General features: G+C 39.1%; 1 protein-coding gene across 1 annotated transcript in view; it reads right to left on the bottom strand.

Annotated features, from left to right (window-relative positions):
• GGT7 (gamma-glutamyltransferase 7) overlaps positions 1 to 11,321 on the bottom strand; it is a 29,437-nt gene extending 18,116 nt beyond the window's left edge. Inside the window, exons 1-2 of the mRNA XM_083357359.1 lie at positions 11,090 to 11,321; positions 2,179 to 2,405 (exon numbers count right to left, since the gene is read on the bottom strand). Of these exons, the coding sequence (XP_083213485.1) occupies positions 2,179 to 2,405; positions 11,090 to 11,294 (432 nt within the window). The 5' untranslated portion in view covers positions 11,295 to 11,321. The remainder of the gene's footprint in view (positions 1 to 2,178; positions 2,406 to 11,089) is intronic.
• Positions 11,322 to 14,119: the final 2,798 nt, after the last annotated feature.

Here is a 14,119-nt window from a genome sequence, read left to right as displayed (position 1 = left end):
TGAGCACCGGCCCCTAGAGTCGGAAACGACTAGCATGCATGTGTGGGGGAACCTTTACCTTTACTTTTTTAATGACAGCTTACATAGCAATTGTTGTATAGTTTCAAGTGTACAGAAGTCAGCTACTATCTCTTACTGATTTAGATGTCATGAAATTCTTGTCAACTCTTAGCAATCACACAGATACGTTCTGTCCAGAAAGAGAGCCCTGTTTTAATTCTAGCATATTTGGGACTGCAGTGACTAGATGACTGTTACCTGCCAGCAAAGAAATAGAGAAAAATCTAATGCTTTGCAGTTACTGTACTTAGAAGTGGTCCAAATTTTGCATCCCAGATACTAATCCAAATTTATATATTGGTGTCAAGATCTTTTATAAAAATGTCTTCACACTTATTGGTATCTTATTCTTCTGTTATAATATCTATGAGAGATCTCTTATAAAAAGACCTCATTCTGGATCTCAGAACATTTATAATTTTCATTAATCATGGAATTAATGTCAGAGAAAGTGGGGTTTTATGGTGATCTCTCAGGCATTGGCCAAATCCAGATATATTTAATTTAGCAAAGACACATATCTTCAGGTCATGAAACCGGGGGAAAAATAGGACATGTATATAATGCCAAAAAAGTCAGGAAAATTAAAATACAAGGAAAACACAAATATTTTACTAGAATTCACCATGTTAGACTAGTGCATTCTATAATGAGAAACCAACACAAGGACCATAAGACTCCCATTTGCAAGAGATATCCTTGATTTAAAAGATACACTTTGTTAAAGATTAATTCACAGCATGGAATACTATCAGCAAAAACAGTAACGTGAAATACTTATATACATCTTACTGATGCATCTCATTTATCCCCCACTTTTCATTATTAAAAAATTCCAAAATAAGATACAAAGCAATAAAACAAACAAACAAAAAACTACAGGAAAAGCAGAGGAGAGAAAGAAACATAGAATACAGCAGCATAAATTCAGCCTGAAGTTGGATGACCATGTAGTTTTACTAATGCCAAAGTTATACACTTTAGCTAGATCATCACTAGCTAAAATAAGGAAGAGAAAGAAATTCAATGAACAGGTTTCAAGGACATCTTTCCTTGAAATACTAAATAAGAATTTTAGGAAATACAGCAGCCTCAAATCAGCAGCTTGACTACATGATCTCAGTACAGCAATTCCTAATTTAGGCTTTCACTGAACTATTGCTTGTGGAGTTATAGTTGTTTCTTCATATACTGCTAGAAATCATTGTTATATATGATATATATGTAGATAGGGCTCGCAACTTGGGAGTCCTCCTAGATTCACGGCTCACCTTGGAAGACCATGTAGGAGCTGTGACTAGGGGGGCCTTCGCCCAGGTTCGCCTGGTGCGCCAGTTGCGGCCCTATCTTAGCCGGGATGATCTGTGCACGGTCACTCATGCGCTCGTGTCCTCTCGTCTGGACTACTGCAACGCTCTCTACATGGGGCTGCCCTTGAGGACCACCCGGAAGCTCCAACTGGTACAGAATGCAGCCGCGAGAGTTGTGTTGGGAGTCTCCCGATACTCCCACGTTACACCGCTGCTCCGTGAGCTGCATTGGTTGCCAGTTGTCTTCCGGGTGAGATTCAAGGTACTGGTAACGGTGTTCAAAGCCCTCCATGGCATGGGGCCGGAGTACCTTAGGGAACATCTGCTGCCGGCATCAAGCTCCCTGCGTCCTGTGCGTTCCTACAGAGAGGGCCTCCTCAGGGTGCCACCGATCAGAGAATGTCGATTGGTGGCCCCCAGGGGAGATCCTTCTCTGTGGGCGCTCCAGAGCTGTGGAATCAGCTACCGGTAGAGCTCCGGATGGCGCCCGATCTTCGCTCCTTTCGTCGCGATCTCAAGACGTTTCTGTTTGTACAAGCCGGCCTAGCCTGATGGGGATTGGTGGGGTTTTTTTTTATTGTCTTAATTTTTAACTTGGATGTTTTAGAATTTTATTTCAACTGTTTTAACATGGGCAATTATTTAATCTCTTTTTAACGTTTGTATTTAGTATTTTATTCTGCCCTGTGAACCGCCCTGAGTCCTCAGGGAGAAGGGCGGTATATAAATATTATTAAATTAAATTAAATTAAAATATATGCACAATCACCTTCGCAAAGGAAAAAAACAATCCAGTACTTCTTCTTACCTGGGGATCCCCAAAGTAGATTTGCATGATTAAGGCCACCGTGACTCCTGTAGCAAACGTTAGGCAGGCAGTGATGATCACAGTCAGACCATCCTGACGACAGCTGCAGTCCCCAGAGAACGGGTCCTTGCTGGTCTCCCGAAGTGGTGAGACATCCTGGCTGCCCATTTCCGAGGAAGAAGAAGGCAGGCGCTGGAGGCGAGCTGATTTAAGGAACGAATCTGGATCTTCAATCAAAAAAGAAAACCATATGTGAAAAAAAGGTGTCAAGCAGGAATAAGTTTGGATTTGTGTTAGTTGAAAGCATATCCAATGGGACACTTACATTACTGCTGCTAATAAGTCCCAATAAGACTACGCTGTTTTTCTGCTTAGGTGAGTTTTCAAGAGTCTTTCTGGCTCAGGTATTACAGAGTCAAATTACATATAATTCTCACTAATTCTTGGCAGTCTTAAGATGATGTTAAACAATACACAGAGAAGGGGACTAATTTGCACTTTGGAGTGTACTACTTGGGCTGTACATTTTTTTACTCATTAAAGTTATTGCCATTTCTGGTGTATGTACTTATATTACAAACATGTTCCCACAGCATAATAGCAACCCCTGATCCATCTAATTCAGAAGTCTGTTCTCACAATGGCCAGTCAACTGCTCTACTGTAGAAGTTTCCCAATAGATGACCTTCAAAGGCATTCACACTGCCATCAAGGCTAATAGCTATTGATCCCCATGAATGGCTTAACATTTACTTTTGTAGTGAATCCAAGCACTGATCTAGCTATCTCAGTTTTCCCATATTCCTGAATTTTATTATTCAGTTCCTTAGTTCCAGAGAGCATAAGAAAGAAGTTGCTAATTCATATCACCATCCTATTGTTCTAATTCAGCCAACCCAAACCTGGGTGCCAAACCAAAAACCTTGGAAGGCACTTAGAAAATCTACCCATTGAGAACGTTTCCATCTATCAATTACAAAAGGCCACATTGCTTGGATCCTCACATAGACTATGCCGATACATTATGACATTCTAAGTCTTTCCAGAAGAACTTGATGCAAACAAAGGCCAACATCAGCTAAAAAACTGGTAACTGTGATTTCATGTTATTGTGTATGTAATAATAATAATAATTCATTGCCTACACATGGCTGTGGGGCCTGTGCTTGCCCAATTTGACCCACAATCAGCATCAGCATAGCTCCTATATATCACTCTTCTATCCCTCCCACCCGCCTGATATATTTCTCATTCACAAGCAACTGTCCCTATGAGTCCAACTTTGCATCCTTCTCAATAATCCACTGTGCTGCTTGCACGCCCCAACTTCTGCAGCAAGAGGAGATTTTGGCTTTCCTTATTTTATAGGAGCGCAGTTAAATTACATTCCAGTTAGGCAAATATGCTCTCAGTAATGGCTTGCCTGACTTTGTGATGTTGAACTGTACGAAGTTGCGTCTCTATTTTCAGGGAGTAGATCTCTTCATATTTTGCACTAGAGGCCCACTTGGTCCTTATGCCGTGCAGCGTCTTCTGCTTGTGAAAGAGGATGTTACAAGCATCCTTGCCACAGCTATCCATATCCCAGTAAGCTCTATGTTTGATTACATGTCACATGGTTACATGTTACACGGTTGTTAAGAGAATCTTCCCAATCTTCCCCATTGACTTTGCTTTCAGAAGTTTGCAGAAGGTGATCACATAACCCTGGGATCCTGCAACCATCATAAATAGGAGTCAGCAGCCAAGCGTCTGAAATTTTGATCACGTGACTATAGGGCTGCTGCAATGGTTGTTAAGTGTGAAAAATGGTCATAAGTCACTTTTTCAGTGCTGTTCTAACTTTGAATGGTCACTAAATGAACTGTCGTAAGTCAAGGGCTCCCTGTACTTATCCTGAAGTATAAGCGAGCACAGTCAATATCAAACTTGTACCGAAATTTTCCTTTCTTTTTAAAACAGCCATCCCTGGCTGGAATCTTCTCTTGGGATTCCAACTCATGCCTTGCTGGCTGGAAATTCTGGAATTGAACGTATCTGAACATCTGAGTCTAGGGAATACTGTTTTAAACTTTTGCATACATAAGCTCATATATGACAACACCACATTTAAACATCCTTGCAAATGAATTCATTTAAAGACACTCAAACTTACTCTTATAAAATAAACTGCACGTTTATCTGAGTCTTCAGAGAAATCTGACCCATCCGTCCGTGATCTCAATGTTTTATAGATTAAATTGTTATTAAACCACAGGAAATTGGTAGGAAGAAAATGAAACAAATGTTGCATGTAAATAGGTTTTAATGTAGCAATCTTTTAAAACTGGAAAAGAACAAAATATTACTGATTTCCTGAGTGCACATGCTTGACCTACTGGTGATACCTTAGATCCTAACCTATTAGTAAAATCTGAACACAACCCATCCAGAGATAAAACCTATTTTATCAATGACTTTAAATACATAATTTTCTCCATTTAAAAAAAGAGGGAGGGGGAGCTGCTTAATTCTGTTTGGATCTTGGCCCAAGGTTTTATTTCTAGAAATCATATTGTAGAGATAAAATACAGGTGTTTTGCACTGTGGGTAATGAAGTGTACAAACAAAAATATTCCAATTTTTATTGAAATGTGCAGTGTGAGTACGGTATTACAGAAACAAACAAAGCTCAATTCAAATACTGTATGGAGAAATTTTAAAGAAAACTGATGGTTTGATCTGTAAATAATCTATTTTCTATAAGAAGACTCTATTTTCTAGATTATAATGAGGCATAAAGGAACGGAAGTAGTTACGTATACAAATTGAATGCTAAAATTATGTAGTATTTTCTAAGTTATTTAAGGGAGGAGTATAAGATAATTTTCAACCACTTCTCACCAATAGTGGGAAAATTACTGTTCTCTAATATAAATTAGAGAATTCAATAAACTTAATATCAAAATACAACTTTACCAATATATTGTCTTTTCAGAATATCAAGGATTAGAACTGTATCCATAACTCTCCCATGACCTGCTCATCATCCTTAATACCACCCCAAAACACACCCCCATTGGAATCATTAATATTCCTATCCAAAGATGTGGGAAGCTTCTTCTTTTTGTAATCCTAATCCTTCTTTACACACTGGGCTAGGCAGTAGAAGGATCTGTCACTTCCAGTCAGTTCGATACAGTAAACTATGCCTTTTTTGATGAATTTTAGGATTGCTGAGAAAATGGGACAGCCCTTTCTTTTTTGGCAAGTAGCATACACTTGGCATGAATGACACCTAGCCAAAATATATTTATTTAAGATACATTAAATAATAATAATAAAAAGCCAATATAGGCTAAAACTCAGTATAAACTTTTCGGACAACCTTAGGAAAAGGCAGTTTTCATTGCATTTGGTAAATATCCTTTACATTTAAACAAAAACAGCAAATATTTGTTGATGATACTGGCAAAACCTTTTATTCATCATGTCAGTTCCCTCAAGAGGAGGAAACAAGCACTGAGAAAAGAAATGCAAAGTAGGCAGGTTTTGAAGAAGAAGGAAAGGCTGAACAAGGAAGAACAAGTCATTTTGATCCCTGCTTAATCACTGGGTGAAACAAGCCGTGATCATTTTGCATGCCAGATACTTGTAAACGAAAATCCAGGAGAAAATTCCCTGAGGCATCCTAAGAGTTTTTGTAGCAAAAGGTGAAAATGATGTTTTTCCCTTTCATTTCACATTGCTATATATTATTGAGAACATGTATGTAAAGATTGTGAAGCGGTAACAATAATATGCCAACTTCTATTATGTTCTATGTTGCCAACAGCCATGATTGATGCTATTTTATGTTTCTAAAATGTATAGCCATGATCCAGGGTATCAAAAACATTCCCTGGCATTTGGTAGACTACCAAATCTAGATGTTAGTTTTTCCCAGAGAAATCTTTTATCTGAAGAACAAATATTTGCATGCTTTGAATGCATTTAGGTTGCTTTTTTTTTTTTTAAAAAAAAGCTTCTTGGCAAAGCTTTTCCCAAGAAATTTGGAATGTTGAAGAAAGTTATTCTCAAAGAGTTGTCCATGACATCTGCACCAAGATTCAGCCAGAATGGTTAAAATTCGGGAAAGCCATTACCAAATAAATGCAACTTTATAGAAAAGAGATGGTGAATGAATTAGAAAAGGAACTTCAGTTAAAATACAGGGGAAAAAAAATCACTGTTGACATATGCAGGAAGGTGCTAAATAATTGTAAACTGACCTGTTTATATGAGCAATTTGGACATTCTATTCAAGTTTATTTAAAACTTCATTTCTAACTTTACATATTCACACCAGAAACTGGATAGAAACACATGCATTTTTTCCAGTAATACATATGATATCTATCCTAGTATATTGAAAGAAGGGAGGAAACCAATAATAATCATTGCACAGCATTGACCGTAGTTCTTATACATATTTACATAATAGATCTACAGATAATTGATACTTGTTTTACAGTTGCAGTAACCTATGAACTTAATTTTGGATTGAAGGAACTGAATGTGTACAGCCTGGATTACAGAAGGAAAAGTGGGAACATGGTTGAAAACTTTAAATGTATTAAGAATGTGAATAAGATTCCAGAAGGCAGCATTTTAAATATTAAACAAAAACCAAGAACACAGGGACATAACCTCCAACTGACAAGAGGAGAGTTCAAAAGTAATGTTACAAAGTGACTTCACAGAAACAGTCAGTGGAAGTTTGGAACCAACTTCCAGCGGAGGTAGAGGATCAATCATCAGTCACTGAATTTAAACATGCTTGGGATAAACACATATTTAAGAAAATGTTAAAAAATTTTAAGAAGTAAAAAAAATAAAACAAAAAATACCTCAAAGGGCAGACTTGACGGACCAGTAGGTCTTTTTCTGAAATCAGTTTTTTATGTTTCTAAAGTCTAGAACGCTTCATAAAAATAGTGGTACCGTGTATTGGAAAGAGTGAAATGATTAGAACTCTTGGATGCTAAAAATTATATGTGGGAAATGTGATCTATTGGCCACAGAATGGATAGATAGTAGAAATATTTCCCTGCAGTAGAAAAATAAAATATGGATTGTTTTTACTTACAAAAGTAACTTCAAAAACTGAAATGTGAAAATTTTGAAAGTCTTGAAACCTACTTTCTAAACAATAAGTGCTACTATAATGAATAATTAAAGTTTTTAAAAATATAAAGTATTTAAGAACACATCATTTTATTAAAACCTGGTATTTCTATGGCAGCGGTTCAAGGTTATTTATTGGCATTAGTATTGTCTGCATCAATTATACTTCCATACAAATTAATACTATGAAGGTTGGGAGAATCTAAAGATTAAAATGGAGAGGGGGATTGGTAACTGGCAAATGTAGTATCCCCACTGTTCTTCTTGTGTTTCCCCAGTGTAGAGACGATCAATTTACCTACAAAAGTGTGAATCAAGGGAAATTATGAGATATGGAAGTATTAATTAAACCTACACAATTATATAAAATATAGCAGTATATTTTATACATAGCAAACAGTGAGTTTTGTCCAACTATATTTTGCCTTATGGAAAAACTTAAACAACCCTGCATAGTGCAACATTGTATACATGCTTTACCCTGTGATATAAAATTAAAGGTTTCCTTAAATTTTATCTTAGGAAGGTGAAAACATTTGCTTTTCTGTTTCAAATAGTAAAGTGTTTTGGACCAGTTGTGGAGGATGGAGAAAACATACCATGAAACACACCAAACACTTTATATACTAATAGGCAATTAAGCTCCAAATGAAGAATATTTTAACTTTCAAATCAACTGAATCTTTATTATTTAAAGAGAAATAAGCAAATGACTAATTATATCAGTATTGTAATACATGATCTGTTTGATGCTCCTTCAGAAGTCTGAGATGGCATTATAATCAAGATAAAAATAAAATAATCACACACATATACACATGTATTTTATTTAAAATGACAATGGCAATGACAGATGAAAAGTAGGAAAAAATTAAGGAATTATGGTAAAACAGAAAAAAATAAGATACATCTTTGTTTTAACTGTATTATTTTCCTCCAAGGAGATCATGACAGTTTTCAGCAATTTTATCTTCATAAGAGATCTATTTCATAGTCCATTAGGGATTTGAATCAATCCTATTTGGATGGATTAGATTTATATTCTCACCTTTCTCCAGCAGCTCAAGACTACTTGCTTAACTTATTTTCTTTGCTTTGTCTGAGGGACTGGAACCTTAGCTATTATTTGCCACAACATCCTAAATATTTCAAAGGAGATAGAAGGAAGCATTGGTGACTCAGCCTTTTTCTTTCCTATCCTCTAATAAAGTGAGATACAAGGATTTTGCACAGTGTATGTTCTATGAATTCCAGAAACTGTCTTTGGACTACAAATCTTGCCCCATGGGAAATCATGAAGTTTCATTGTCCACTTTATAGAAGGTATATGGGGAAAAGCATAATTACTTTCTTTCTGCATAGATGGAAATACAGTACAGGAAGGAAGGAAGCATATATATTTTTTTTAAAAACTTTGATCGTTGGGGAGTAAAATGAAGTTGTACCATTAAAAAAGTAATTAAAAGATATTTCTCTGAAATGACTGTGTGTACGCCCCATATCCTTTTGTTGATGTTGAGTTCATTTTCCCTTTTTGCTATAAATCTATTAAATCCTGGCCTCAACTATGTATTAGCTGCAGAATACATACCTTGAACATTTTAGTAACATTTCTCAATCTTCCCTAAAACAGACCAATAGAAATTCAGACTGTTTTCACAGGAAATTAGTATTTATGGAAAATGAAGAATATTTTGGTCTAGCTGTGGTTTTTACTAGTTCATTTTTAATGTGAAAACTTTGAGAAAAGGATACTCTTTAATGCAACTTGTACTAGAAGCAATTCATTTTGTAAACATAGGGCTTGCATGTTTATATGGCATGTTTTTTATAGACATAAATCAAGGTAAATTGGCTTTTTCATTGGTTTAGAGTTGTGAATGACGAAAGGGAATGACTAAAGAGGGTGAATCTACTGAACTTGCAAGGATATAAGGGGAAGATCAAATGCAAGCTTGGGGGGCGGGCTGGAATAAACATGGAAACTCTAGTTCCAACTGTTTTGTGAATGCCAGTTCTCCTTATGATTTAAAGTCATACAGTAAGAGTATGAATACACTAAGATACCTCCAATAGTAGTGTGTGTTTGTGTGTGTGTGTAAAAAACAACTCAGGATTGAACTATTGGGTCCTTGCTGTCTTGCACATGATTGTTTTTCTGCACACATTTCATTACTTGGTTAGATAATGATGTTAGCTCAGCTGCTGCTCAGAGAACACCAAGAACTCTGCATTTAAAAATCTCAACTGGGAAGCTGGAGAATGCAATATTTCCAATTGCAGGGCAACTTCACAATCCCTCTAGCTCATAATAATTCATAATAATCCATTAAAATAATTGACTACTAATTGAACAACTGTTCAGGGTGACTTTACACTGTACTATTTATCTTTGTTTTATTTTGTAGAGGATTTGAACTTTACCTACACAATGCATAAAGAGATGCTCTTTTGTCATCTTAACCTAATGTCAATCAGCTTGATTGGGTGACTCGAAAAACTAGACCAGAGAATTTTTAATACCAGAGAACTTTAAGGCAACCTTCTCCATACTGCCCCACCCCGCCCCTTAGTAAACCTCAGTTATGTAGGATGGGGATACTGAGAGTTTAGTCTAACCATTCTGAAAGGCAGAAGGCTAAAGATAATTGCTTTAAGAACTGTTGAGATAGGAAAACTAACTGGAAGCTCCATTCTAACTATTGACCCTGTGTGAGAATAAGATGTTATGTAGATCTTGGTTATGTCTCAGCTGCTACAGGTCCCATGCATATGTAGTAATACTCCTAAGTGTTGAAAATATCTACTGAAGCAATAGCAAACTTTACCCTGGGTAATTTTCAGCTTACTACCATTTTCTCTCTCTCAACTTTTACACTGATTGGAGGACCCTAGAATAGTCCTGAAAATCAAAATTCAGGGACACTTCACAAAGTTATTCCCAAGTATGAGGAACTGAGAGAAACAGATGGGGGGAAAACCAAGTCTGGGTTCTTAATCAACCATGAGCCATTTTCAGAGAAGCTAAAAAAGTTGGCAAAAGAATGGGGGACAACTGTCTGGGGATTCTGGGAGTTGCAGTCCAAGGATCCAGAGGACACAGATATTAGGAAAGGCTGCATTAGCATCAGTAAGCATTCTTTGGAGAGCAAGAGCCTATAGTGTGATCAGAAAGATATAATGGGATGGAGGCAATAAAATCACTTACATTATTGCCCCGACAGTAGAGCTGGTAGAAAGGTAGAAGGAACGAGGTGAAAGAGGAGAGGAATGGAAATGGGATGGAAACAAGACAATGGAAAGAGACAGCCCAGGAGCCTCCAGAGCCTCGCCATGCAGCCCAGCACTCCCACAGCCTCAGCCAGCACCAGTGGAAGGAGAGGAGGCCAAAGGGAAAAGATGGTACCGAGCAGGGGAGATCCAGGACTGGGGAATCCTGGCAAGGAGGTTAGGAGAGGGGCAGGCAGGAGAAGCGGGAAGGGCAGAAGCAGGGGCGAAAGATGCGGGACGGCTGCACCGCTGGGCCGGTGCCAGACGCTTCAGGGGAGAAGGAAGGGATGACGCAGAAGCCCCGCCCGCCACCTGCCCGCCTGCTGAAGGAGAGATGCGGGGAAGCGCAGGACGAGAGCCGGTCCGATTGGGATGGGATGGAGGCCGCGGAGATGAAGGGAAGGGAGAGAGGATGGAGAGATGGTCGTGAAGGTCCCGCTGGCGGCTGGTCGGATGGAGAGGCCCGGCGAGCAAGCGGGCTAGCTTCCGCGCTCACCGGTCTCCTGCTCTGCCAGGAACGCATCCTCCTCTTTCCTGGAGCGCAGGCAGCTCTCGGGGGCGATGGCGCTGCCCGTCTCCTCTTCGGGCAAGCGGGGGAAGCTGGTGATGCTCATGTAATCCACGGGCGAGTAGGCGCCCAGGCTGCTCTCCTGACTCGCCTCCTTCTCGGCGGCACCTGCAGCCGCCGCCGCCGCCGCCATCCTGCTTGCGCCTCCTTGGCCAGGCAGGCGCCGCGCTGATTGGCCGGTTCAGCCCAGGCTCCTGCTCCGGAAATGACTGCCGGGGAGGCCGGCCTCGCCGGCCGGGAGGGGAGCCTAGCGAGTGTCTGGGGAGGAAGCGGAGGCGTGCGGGAAGGGCGGCCGCTAAAGGCCGCCGGGCGGAGCTTGGGACGCGGGATTCGCTGGCCGACTCGGTGGGACGGCTGCCCCGCGCGCTGCGCTCCAAGGGCCCGCTCTAAGCTCCGCGGTGTCGCTTCAGAAGGAAAAGGAGGACGGCGGAGATGGCAAATTATCTCCACCATCATGAAACGTCTTATACCGGTAGTTCCCGCCAGCCGATACTCTTTGACTGCAGCGTATCCTATCTGGTGGATCGGATTGGAAGGGTAGAAACTCCTGAAATGAGTACATGTAGATAGCCCTTGACTTATGACCAGCCCTTAGCAACTGGTTAAAGTTACGACAGATCTAAAAAATACTTTTAACATGGATTTGAAGTTACGACTGTCCCTTGCCCCAGGGTCAAATGATCATATTTTGGGTGCTTGACAGCCTGTCCTGATTTATGGACATGCACAGCATCTTGTGGTGACATGACTGCAATTTATGATGTTGCCAGAAAAACCGACAAAAAAGGCCCATTGTGGACAATGAATTCACTTAACAACCATGATCTGCAGATTCCTCTCAGAAGCATTAAATGCAACCTAACTGCCCTCCTAAAACATACTGCAAAATTGGAAATGTTAACGTGATAGAATAGGGAAATTATTAAATATATGGGGAGTGATCATATTGCCAACTTCATATCCTGCCACAATCTCATAGGTCTCTATGGTTTTATCAGTATACAATATTAATTCATCCACAGTCCAATGAGAATAAAAAAAAATATAAAGCACACAAACTGGAAAATTTAAAAAAGCAATTTTCATATGCTCCTGTTGGTAGATACTGAATCATTTGTGGGCCACTGCATTTTGGACCAACTGAACTTTCCAAATGGCCTTTAAATATAAGTCCCAAAAATAAATAAATAAATAAAAGTGGCCCCATGTAGTGTGTTTTTCAGTACTGTTGAACAGTGATAAGGTCATGTCTCACTGTAGCAAGATCTTCTAGCTCTACATAAGGACTGCATCTGGTCCACCAGCCAAGCTGGGCAAAGTGTCCCCTAGCAACACTGTGTCCACCCACTGTTCAAGAAAAAGTCAGGAATCCATGAGAATCTCCAAATTGCAGACCAGCTGTTACATGGGTAGATGCTTCCTCAATACAAGACACTTCTGGAGTTGCCCAAGCAGGCTGCTGGACTAATAGTAAGCTAGGATTCAATGTTAGTCTTTAATATAACTTGCATCAGATTTACTTTCTGTCCTATCTTTGTCTTTTTTTAGCTATGCTAGGCCATTTAAGGGTTAAGTGTTGCCCTTAGTTCAAAGATGGTACACTGCTGAATTCATCAGTTCAGAACCAGACTAATACCATACTACTTCTTCTACTGCTATCGAATAGTTATATCTCATTCTTCCTTTGGAGAGCTCTAGATAGTGTATGCAATTTCCTATCGATCTGTTTTATGCACGTGTTTTTTATGAGGTGAGCTACACCAGTTATCCACTGAGCTTCTAAGGCTAAGCATTAATTTTAATCCAGGTTTTCACAAAGCCAGGGCTCTTGCACATGGCTGTTAATATGATTTCCTTCTGAGTTTTGCATCATACGGTGCTGCTCCAAGCCTCTAATCCAGCAGTTCTAGTACCAAAAGAATTTCTACATTGGTATACTATTTTAGACATCTTTTTTGTCATTGCTAAAAATGTCATTTTAACTCTTAGCAGAGCTTTTTTGTCTATCCAAAACAAAAGAAATATTCGGATGCATTTCCTGGTTTAATACCTGATTTTAAAACTTGATTTGATTTTCGGGGAATGATTCATCCATCAGATCCATTTAAATTCCCCTTCAAATTAATTTCATAGACAAAAGTTTTAAAATCAAATTTACAACATCTTTTAAGGAGGCAGAAAACCACCTGATGAATACAGTAAAATTTTGCCAGTCTGAAGAAAAAGAATCCAAAAATGTGATTAAAATGTAAGGCTTAGTAGAGCTTAATGTCTGTAAAGGCTACTTTGTGAATGTGAACTTGATGAATCCCTACTTTCTGGCACTCCACATAAACCAACTGTAAAAATAGCAGCTTCTGCAATTCTACTCAAGAAGAGCGGATCTCCAGAAGTGCCAGTCTTAGCTGTGGTTGTTAACCAAGGATTACCTGTATTTTGGAAATTGAAGGTTGTTATTTGTAGCTCTTTTTGATAAATAGTATGGGTTTTTATTTCCAAGTGTGTGATCACAAAAGCCTACCAATGATTCTGTTTTCAAACTCTACTGTGGAGGTTGTCCTGCTATGTCAGAGGCAGGGCACACTTTGAGTACAATTCAGGAAGACATGCAGTGATTAAAAACTAGCATAATTTAAAATATACATTCACACAATCAGCACTTATGAGACTTTCATGCACATTATTCCTATATACAAGTAGTCCTCGACCTGGGTGTTTTACTACCGTTTGTAATTACGATGGCCACAGAATAGATGCTTTACACCCCTATCATCGTTAGGCTATCTCCCCCTGCAGTCCCATCTGACATCAGGTGAATCAGCTTTACAAGTTGTAGCGTTCTGCAATAATGTGGCAATTTGTGGTTTTTTTTTGTTTCTTGCCAAAAATGGCTACTCAAATGAATGGCTTTGCTTAACAACCATGGCATTTGCTTAACAACTGCCATGAAAAAGATTG

Source organism: Vipera ursinii (genome assembly GCF_947247035.1).
Source record: "Vipera ursinii genome assembly, chromosome: 3".
NCBI lineage: Eukaryota > Metazoa > Chordata > Lepidosauria > Squamata > Viperidae > Vipera > Vipera ursinii.
The sequence above is the reverse complement of the archived record's forward strand: the minus strand, read 5'-3'. Positions and strand labels throughout refer to the sequence as shown.